The sequence below is a fragment of the Elephantulus edwardii genome, unplaced genomic scaffold (genome assembly GCF_000299155.1).
Source record: "Elephantulus edwardii isolate Elephantulus edwardi_28Jun2011 unplaced genomic scaffold, EleEdw1.0 scaffold00201, whole genome shotgun sequence".
Classification (NCBI taxonomy): domain Eukaryota; kingdom Metazoa; phylum Chordata; class Mammalia; order Macroscelidea; family Macroscelididae; genus Elephantulus; species Elephantulus edwardii.
The window spans coordinates 5,041,212-5,051,089 of NW_006399951.1; the positions used below are offsets into that span (position 1 = coordinate 5,041,212).

Sequence of the window (9,878 nt, forward strand, 5' to 3'; positions counted from 1 at the left end):
GGGAGAGTAGGGTGGGAGCCTAGGAACTTGCACCTCTTGTCAACACAGACTGCCAAAGGCTAGGACGGACCCTCGTGAGCCTGGGGAGGGTGAAATCAGGCTCCTCCTTGAAGGCAAGGATTTTGAAACTTCATCTAACATATTTTGAGCATGTTGCCAGGAGCGACCAGTCCTTGGAGAAGGATATAAGGCTTGAAAGAATGGAGGGTCAGCACTGGAGAGGAAGACCCTGGATGAGATGGGCTGAACTAGTCACTGGGGTAATGGGGATGGGGAAGTCAGAGATGATGAGATTGGCTCAGGATAGAGCAGGGTTCAGAGCTGTTGTGCATAAGCTGTACTCAGCTGGATGGCACATAACAACAGCATCCCCAAAATGAACAAATCTATCTTGAAAGAAACGTAGTCAGAATGCTTCTTAGATGGTAAGCTTTTACCTTAGTTTCTTTGGGTGTTATTGAGAAGGGCTGGTCCAGCGTTTCTTCTGCCCTTCATTGCTGTGACATTCACAGAGCCCCCAACAGCACCATGTTGGGGCAGAACATCCGAAGGTTTACCACCTCTGTGGTCCAGAGAAGCCACGATGAGGAGCTCCCAGAGAAGAATTTGCCTTTTTTGGTGGAATCAAGTGGCAGTTGCTAATTATGATGACTGTGTACTATGGGTCTGGATTTGCTGAAATAAGGATGTTTCAGTTCATCTACGAAACAGATCAGAAGAGGAGCATTTTAAGAAGTCCAGCCTCTGAAGAATGGCCCAAACTCTGTTGAACACACATCATTCTGCTTATGTTTGTAAATAAACTTAACTACGTGAAGGCTCTATTCTAAACTGATTTATGCAAGTGACACAACCTTGCTTGCGAAAACTGACGAGGACCTGAGCCATTTGCTACAGAAGGTCAAGGACCGCAGCCTTCAATATGAATTGAAATTCAACATCAAGAAAACAAAAATTCTCACCACTGGGCTGATTGGCAGCATCATGATAGATGGTGAAGAGATTATTAACAGCTTCAGCTGGTTTGGTTCCACAATCAATACTCTTGGTACCAGCAGCCAGGAAATCAAAAGATGAATTGCATTGGGAAAATAGGCTGTCAGGGACCTCTCCAGAGTACTGAAGAGCAACAATGTCAGCCTAGAGACTAAGGTGTGCCTGACTCAGGCCACGGTCTTTGCATCAGAAAACTGGACAATGACTAGGGATGATAGAAGGAGAATCAATGCCTTTGAGTTGCAGTACTGTAGAAGAGTATTGAATATACCATGGACAGCTAGGAGAACAAACAGGTTCTTTCTGGAGAGGGTGAAACCAGAATGCTCTTTGGAGGCAAAGATTCTGAAGCTCTGTCTGTCATACTTTGGAAATGTTGCAAGGAAGGACCAGTCTTTGGAGAGGGACATCATGCTTGGAGGGGGAAGAATAGCATAGAAGGGGAAGACCCTGGATTGACTAAGTGACTGGGGTAATGGGGGTGGGTGTGTTGGAAACAATGAGGTTGGCACAGGATTGAGCAGGGTTCAGAGCTGTTGTACATAGGGTCACTATGAGTTGCAAGTGACTCGATGGCACTTAACAATAGATCCTGCATTTCTGCCCAGTTCCCAATTGATAGCAACCCTGGAGGTTGTTATTATCACTGATAATTTGTCTGGGTCCAACTGTGATTCAGAACATAGAACTGCTGCCTGTTATCCTAATTATTTATGTAGGGAGCACTCTCGTGTTTATTGCCGCACTATTCACAATAGCAAAAAGATGGAAGCAGCCTAAGCGCACATCAACAAATGGTTAAAAAAAAAATAGTGGTACATTTGCATGGTGGAATATTATGCAGCACTGAAAAATAATTAACTTGCAAGAAACTACACAGCATGGATGACTCTGGAAGACATTATGCTCAGTGAAATATCTCCATCACAAGAGGACAAATACTGCATAACACCACTGTATAAAATAAGACTGACCTGAGGCAGGGGAGGGAGGAGAACAGAAAAAGAGTGAATAGATTATGAACACTGCTCTAGCATCGATGAAGAAAAAAGGACCGTCTGAAAGGAATGTATGATTAGACATTATAGGTATGACAGTTAACAATCTGGAATAAAAAGTGTGCTACAAAGTGAGTTTGGAGAAAGGGAAAGAAAGGAGGAGGGAAGGAAATATGTATCAATGAATGGATGAAACCCTAACCTTTTTGTAAACTCTCACTAAAATCACAATTTTTAAAAGAAAAAAAAACAGTTAAAAAGGTATTTATTCAGAGAGACGTCATTTTGACAAATTTTACATTATATGGATTTCAGTAGCTGTCTTGGAGGAGCTAAGCATTGCTTACCATGAGACTACAAACCCCTGGACTTCACAGGGCCTCTCTATGCCCCTGGGACCTGATCCCAGCTGTTCCAGGTCCTCACCTGACCTCCTGTCTTCCAGCCTCACACACCTTCCACTGAGTCCCCAGGCCCTGGACCTGCTCTCCCAAGGACTGAGGCACACAGCTCTCCTGCAGAGCCTCACGTGAGTGACCGAGGAACCCCGGGGTGATGAGTGGAGGGCACCCTTTCCGACTGTCCTAGGACCTCGGCCCAGAGAAGCATCAGGACTCTGTGCTCCCTGGGGTGTCTCTGGGTCCCCTCGGGTCAGTGCCCACTGCTCCTGCCTTTTAATGCTGCTTCTCTTCACTATCAAAATAGTTCTAAAAAAGTTGAGTCCTCGAATAACTCTTGTTCAAGCCTTTATGTGCAAACGCATCAAATGCTAATTCTGGTTCTGCAGGTCTGTTTGCCTGGATTCTGCATTTCTTTCTACCCAGTTCCCAGGTGATAGGAACCCCAGGAGCCACAGTTCACATCAGATCTGAGTGTTGACTTTCAGGCTTTGTGATTTTTCACCCACTGCCCATTTTGATACACAAATATTGTACCGTCTTATTAACACGAGCTTTCCAAATATGAAAATAGCCTAACAAAAGCGAATTCAAATGATAACACAAAGCAATGTTTTACTTTCCTCTAAACCACAACCCCACTCTGGCTGAGCGGAGTAAATAGAGAATAAGTTCTGAAACGGAATGGCTGGGGACACCACATCATTCAGACATTTTCCTTAAAATGTGTTTTCTGGAAGGCAGTTCAAAATTTTATTTGCAAGAACAACCAACCTTCAGACAAATACTGTAATATGAGCCTACTGCAGTTTGCCTCTTGTTTTGTTTTCCTTTGTTTTTGCCCCGCTCGCAGAGGCAGGGCAAGGGCAGGGCACAGTGAAGACCCTGAACTGGGTTTAAGGGAAAGCCCGCCGTGTACACAGGTCAGAACACTGTGGGCGCTGATTAAGAGACCTGCCTGAGTTGTGGCGTTTGAATGTTGGTGTTTCTTCAGACTGTGCTCCTCAACACAGGGGGCTAAGTCAAAGCTTGGCAAAGGCAAAAAAATAGAGAGACTGTCCTTAATCTTGGATGGATTGACCAGGGACTCTGGGCTCCTGGCTCTGCTTTGCCTTAAATTTCTGTAGATCTCTGGTCAGTCCAGTCTCCTCTTTGGGCCTCATTTTTTCCATCTGGACATGGGGAGCAGCCATTCCCTCCCAGTGCACCATTCTTAACCCCGACGCTGTCCAAAGAACTCAGGCACATGAATCCTTGAATGTGAAAAGGCTTTGCAAGCTGCCCCATTCTTAGCACAGCCCTGCAAAGGCCTCCAAGCGCCTGGACAAACGGCCCGGCCTGGCCTGGCCTTTTCTTCTCTAGTCTGAGCAGGAATGGCATTGGTGACAACAGCTGCCATCGCCTTTCTGAAGCCCTCAGAGGTGCCACCAGCTTGGAGGAACTGGGGTGAGTTGTCTGTCCCTTCCCCAGGTCCAGGACGACTTTGGGTGGAGGGAGAGGGCGATGAGAAAGCAGGGCCACCTGAGTGCACGCCTCTCGCTCAGGCTCATCCTCCTTCCGCTCCCACACGGCGCTGAACCCCAGGTCTGGAAACACTCGAGACAGGATGTACTGACAGCAGCAAGAGGGATTTAGGTCAGACCTCAGGTAGAACACCCTTAACAAAAGACAGCAGTTGGGAGTCACTCCCGCAGAGTGGTGGGGGGCCCTCCGTGTGAGTTGAACCCTTCCTGTACCCCTCAGCCTGCCCTCTTTCTAGTGTTGCTGTCACAAAGAAGTAGCTTTAAAGAATAGAATTTTATTTTCTGGAGGCTGAAGGTCTAAATTAGGGTCTCAACTTTGTTAAGTCCTTTCTTGACAGTTCTTTGGCTCTGTGGCATGTAGCCAGCTTATGTCTCTCCTCTCCTCTCCTGGGTTCGTGTGTGTGTGTGTGTGTGTGTGTGTGTGTGTGTGTGTGTGTGTCCATGTCTCATCTGATATTCAGGGACTGTTTAGACTCAGAACTCACCCTGCCTTCCCCTTCTAATGACCTCATTGTTGTTGTTATTGTTGTTGTTGTTGTTGTTATGTGCCATTGAGTCATTTGCAACTCATAGCGACCCTATGTACAACAGCCCTAAACCCTGCTCTATCCTGTGCCAATCGCACTGCCTCTGACACACCCATCCCAGTCACTGAATCAATCCACCCCATAGAGGGTCTTCCCCTCTTGCGCCGTCCCTCCTCCCTCCCAAGCATGATGTCCCTCTCCAAGGACCTGTCCCTCCTTGCAACATGCCCAAAGTATGTCAGACGAAGCCCCAGAATCCTTGCCTCCAAGGAGTTGCTTGGTTTAACCCTCTCCAGGAAGAATCTGTTTGTTTTCTTGGCAGTCCAGGGTACATTCAATACTCTCCTCCAGCACCACAGCTCAAAGGCACCAATTCTCCTTCTGTCCTCCCTAGTCATTGTCCAACTCTCTGATGCATAACAAGTGATTGCAAAGACCCATGGCCTGTATCAGGCGCACCTCAGAGAGACACCATTGCTCTTGAGTACTTTAGAAAGGTCCCTAACTGCAGACTTTCCCATCGCATTAGCATAACAAAAAGATGCTGTTTCCAAGCCAGATGTCAGTAAAAGGCTCAAAGGTTCAATACATACCTTAGAGGAGACAGTGTATCCCCACAGCTTCTTTTTAGGGTGCACTTCTGGGCAGGGTGGGGTGGGGTGGGTCCTCATTCTTCTACTGTTCTCTCCCTAAGCTTGAGCCATAACAAGATTGGAGATGCTGGAGCTCAGAACTTAGCCATCCTCCTGCCGGAACTGCCTGAACTCAGGAAGCTAGAGTGAGTCCCTGCCTCAGCCCCAGCTGGCCCCGCCTGGGTCCCCTTGGTTCAGGCTGGCACTCGGGCTGTAGGGCCAGGTAACCCTAAGCCAGCCCAGCCCTGCTGCTCTCTGGGTCTCTTGTCCACCCTGGCTTCCCAGGTGTGGTGGGGTTTGTCTCTTGGGGCCACTGCAGCTGGGGCAGCTGTCTTGGTAGATGTGGGGAGAGGGGAACCACAAGGGGCCGTCTGCTTCTCCCTTAGCCTCACAGCAAACAGCATAGGCCCGACCGGAGGCGTGCAGCTAGCCGAGTCTCTTAGTCGCTGCAGGCGCCTGGAGGAGCTCAGGTGAGTCAGCTGGCTCCAGAGTGCTGTCCTCTGACCTCTGCCCTTCGGGCCCCTGGCCCTTTCCCCGCTGTGGGCACAGGCCTCATCACTCTCCCCTCCTTCCAGGCTAGGACGAAACGCCTTGAGGGATCCCACCGCCCAGGTGCTGGCTCAACGGCTGCCCCAAAAGCTGAAGGTTCTGTGGTGGGTGTCCCCGCTGCCCACTGTGCACTTGACCTGTGTGCCACCAGGTCACGGCTGGGGCTGGGAAGGAGCACGGAGCTGGGACTCACTCGGGGCTTTGCCATTGACTTCTCTGAGGCCATCGGCCAAGCTCCCGCCCTCCAGTGCCTCACAATAATCCTTTCTCAGTCCGTGGGTCAGTCTCAGAGGGTGAATAAGGAAATATCAGGGGAGCTGTGCCGGAGGAGAGCCCCCAAACTGTGTGACCCCAGCCATGCTCTGCAGCTCCCGGGGACCACGTCCTACCCGTTCCTTCTCCCAGGCATTGGCACTAAGTCCAGAAGAGAGGTCGAGAGTTCCTGTTTTAACATGAAGGAACCAAGCTTTGAACTTGACCTCTCAGATCCCAAAGCCAGGGTCCTGGGTCTTCACATAAATCCTGTGTAGATGGTGAGGGCTTTGAGACAGCAGCGTGCCTTTGACCACCTAAACAGCGTGATGGAAAAGTCTGAGACAAGACTGAGGGTAGGGGTTCTAAGAGGTCTTCCCAACCCCCCTGAGCTCCTCTCACCCCCTCCTCTTCCTCCAGCCTGCCTTCCAGCCACCTGGGCCCAGAGGGGGCACTGAGTCTTGGCCAGGCCTTGGATGGGTGTCCACAGGTGGAAGAGATCAGGTGAGCAGGGCTGTGGGAGACTGTACAAGGAAGCTGGCTGGCAAGGCGCTGGGGTTTCCCTAACGGGTGTCTCCTGGCCCTGCAGCTTGGCAGAGAATGGCCTTTCCAGGGGGCTCCCACGCTTCTCTAAGGTGCTTCCGCTGCTCAGACAACTAGAGTAAGTAGTTCCCCCAACGCCCAGTGCCTCCTGGTCCTGGGGCAGGTGGAGGCAGCCTTGGTCTGACCAAACTGGACACCTGAAGAGTCTTTATTTTTTTTTAAGTAAATTTTTATTTTAAACTGGTTGGCTTACAAAGTTCATATATATTGTTTTTCACACCGGATCTTTCCCATTTCCTTTACCTACCCCTCCCTCTGCCCATCAAATTGTGCAACCCTGTGATTACCACCACCACCAACCCCGCCCATCCTCACCCCTCTGCCCCTACCCTCCCTCCCCACCTTGGATTCTCATACTCATTTTACTAGTTATCTATTTATACAATAATGGTCTTATGCAGTATTTGTCCTTATAGGACTGAGTTAGTTCACTTAGCATAATGCACTTCCAGTCCCTCCCAAATGATGAGGTTATTTTCTAAATCATTGCTCCTGCATGTTGTGTAATATTCCATTGTGTGAATGTACCACAGTTTCTCAATTCATTCATTCATGGTTTGGACATTTCCTGAAAAGTCTTCTGATGTGACAGTGGCCTCAGGGGAGACCATAGCCCAAAAAGGACATGTTCCTGTCTCTATCTGCCAACTGGGCCTCTCCTGCCCTGCCTTCAGAGAAGCAGGGAGCATCCAGCAGCGTCCTGCCTCAGACACTCTCCTCTCCGTTTCTAGCCTGACATCGTGTAAGATAGACGACCAGGCCGCCGCACCTCTTGCTGCCAACATGATGCTCTGCCCGGCCCTGGAAGAGATCCTGTGAGTAGGAAGAGTGCTGAGCAGGGAAGCGGGGTGTCTGGGAGGTCGGCCTGGTCCCCTGCTCTGAGGTCTGGTGCTGCCTCTGTAAAACCAGCCTTGCCCAGACCTGCTGAGGAAGTTGGGACAACTGCGCTTTGAGCAACATTACGCCAAAGCACTCGGCCCTTCCTGGCCTGCTTTCTCATCATCTGTGGGCAGGAGGCGAGCAGACAGACCCAGACAGTCCGTGGGAGCGCTCCCCCTCTGATCTTCCTTCTGGGAGCCCGCGGGGTGGACCTGGTGACTGACGCTGATTTGTGAAATCCCTCTTTGTAGTGAAGAGCAGGCCCTGAACCTGCCCCTGACTGTGCCCAGCTCCCTCATGGCAGTTGAATGGTGCTCACAGCTTGGGGTGTCATGGAGTTACTTCAAAGGAGAACTAGCCGGGAGCCCTGACCACGGTTGAGGGGGAAATGCTATGTTTTCTCAAGTGTGTGGGTGTGTACCGTCGAGCCAGGACCAGCTCCTAGCTGACCCCCCAGCAGCTTTGCAGAGGCCGTAAATCAAATCACTTGGGAGGAGCCGGGCCATCCTTCTATTGCAGAGCGGCTGCTGTGTTCAAGCCAGACGTCTGTGGATTGACATGCAGTTTCTTACTGCTGGGGAGCTCTGGTGGCTCAGTTCTAAGAAGTGCACTGCAATTCCAAAGTCTCATGGTTCAAATCCACCGCTGCTCCATGGGTGAAGGATAAGCAGTCTCCTCCCATGCGATTTCCTGTCCCTGAAAACCTGCTGGAGGGTCAGCTGTGAGTCGGTCCTGACTCGATGGCCTCCAGAGCTCCCTGTTCTAAAGTAGGAAATAATAAGGAGGGGGACTCTGCTGGACTGGTCAGCGGGGAGTTGTGCTGAGGCCCCAAAGGGGGCACCTCCTTGGGGATTTGAACCATCATTGACTCGGGAAGAGAAAGATGGAAAATCTTCCTTGTGACTTGCGGCCTCAGAAACCAGATGATGCGTCCGTCAGCTGTGAGTCAGGTCCGAGTCAGAGTTGAGGACACCTTGTTTCGAGGTGCCATGGAGTAGACATGACTCACCGCAGCCCCATGAGCAGCAGACCTGAACCCTGCCCCAGCCTGGTCGTCCTCAGGCACGCATGAGCGCCTACAGTCACGGTGTCAGTCCGTCTGAAGGTTTCCTCTCTCTCTGACCCTCCGTTTCCCCCAGCGTGATATTTAGTTACAAAGAGTCGTTAATTTGCATTGTTTAGGTTTTAATCTTTCTCATTACCCCAAAGAGAAAGGCTCTGTTTCTACCACCTGACATTGGTGACTCAGTCTCTGTCTCTCTCTGTCTCTGTGTGTTTCTATCTGTCTCTGTCTCTCTCTGTTTCTGTCTGTCTTTCTCTCTGTCTCTGTGTTTCTAGCTGTCTCTTTCTGTCTGTCTCTGTGTCAGTCTGTTTCTCTTTGTGTCTCTCTCTCTCTCTCTCAGAGGGCAGGCCACAGTAAATGACTTCAGGACGGGATAAGTCCATACTCTTTACAGTGTGTGTTTGTCCTCATGGCTCTCGTTCTGTTTTGAGTCTTTTTCTTTCCATTGGCAGTAGTGGAAAAAATGTCCCCAGTAAAATTCGTGTCTTAAAATTCAAAAAGTTGGTAGGGAGACTTAATTTAAAGGTAAAATGGGGCTCCAGGCTCCATGGCCTCATCCACGGGGTGCTGGGGTGCTGCTAACAAAGGTGATGCAAATAACGTTAGAGGGGAGGGAGAAAACGTGTGCCTTGAGGAGGGCCCGTGTGGGGAGCTTTGGATGACGGTGTTATTCTGGTGGCCTTATGTCCTGAACTCCCGACTGACCTTGACACACTGGGGACAGAGCCATGTAGCTCCTGGGCTGTGTGGCTTCTTTGCACCCCTCCCTTCTCTCCTGACACTCAAGTTGGCACCTCCATCCCGCAGGCTGTCCTGGAATCTCCTGGGGGACGCAGCAGCTGCTGAACTGGCTCGGGTCCTGCCTCGAATGGGTCACCTGAAGAGAATGGAGTACGCCAGTCACTTCCTGGGAGGCCAGCAAGGCAGGAGGGCTGATGGGGTCCTATAGCCTATAGAAAGCCCCTGGGAAGAGCTTCTTGACTGATAAACCCTGGTCAGCTCCATGCCCTACTCAGCTGGGCTCTCCCTGGGTCCTAAGCTTTGGAGGTCCCCCTGCTGCACCTGCCCTGAGTCCACTATTGTCCAGGGGGTCCTCTGAGAAGGTAGCTAGGGAGCCCGTAGTCCCCTATACCAACACCTTGGTCTGGGGAAGGGGCACAGAGAGTCCCTTCCCAGCCTCATGCCCGTGTCTCTCCTTCTCCTGCGTCTGCTCTCCCCTGGAAAAGTCTGGAGAAGAATCAGATCACAGCCTGTGGAGCCTGGCTCCTGGCCGAAGGGCTGGCCCAGAGACCTGGCTACCAAATCATCCGGTAACAGGGGTTTACAGAGGCAACGATGGGGGGGGGGTCATGACAACCACCACAGTCTAAGGGGACCCTCCATGGTACTCTCCTCGGGACCACCACATCTGGCTGTGTAGGTTGTACGCACAGACATTGTACCCAGTCATTGACCTGA

General features: G+C 50.8%; 1 protein-coding gene across 1 annotated transcript in view; it reads left to right on the forward strand.

Annotated features, from left to right (window-relative positions):
• NLRC5 (NLR family, CARD domain containing 5) overlaps positions 1 to 9,878 on the forward strand; it is a 99,920-nt gene that overhangs the window by 70,632 nt on the left and 19,410 nt on the right. Inside the window, exons 38-46 of the mRNA XM_006897140.1 lie at positions 3,755 to 3,838; positions 5,137 to 5,220; positions 5,461 to 5,544; positions 5,650 to 5,727; positions 6,296 to 6,379; positions 6,465 to 6,536; positions 7,210 to 7,293; positions 9,228 to 9,311; positions 9,647 to 9,730. Coding sequence (XP_006897202.1) covers positions 3,755 to 3,838; positions 5,137 to 5,220; positions 5,461 to 5,544; positions 5,650 to 5,727; positions 6,296 to 6,379; positions 6,465 to 6,536; positions 7,210 to 7,293; positions 9,228 to 9,311; positions 9,647 to 9,730 — 738 coding nt within the window. The remainder of the gene's footprint in view (positions 1 to 3,754; positions 3,839 to 5,136; positions 5,221 to 5,460; positions 5,545 to 5,649; positions 5,728 to 6,295; positions 6,380 to 6,464; positions 6,537 to 7,209; positions 7,294 to 9,227; positions 9,312 to 9,646; positions 9,731 to 9,878) is intronic.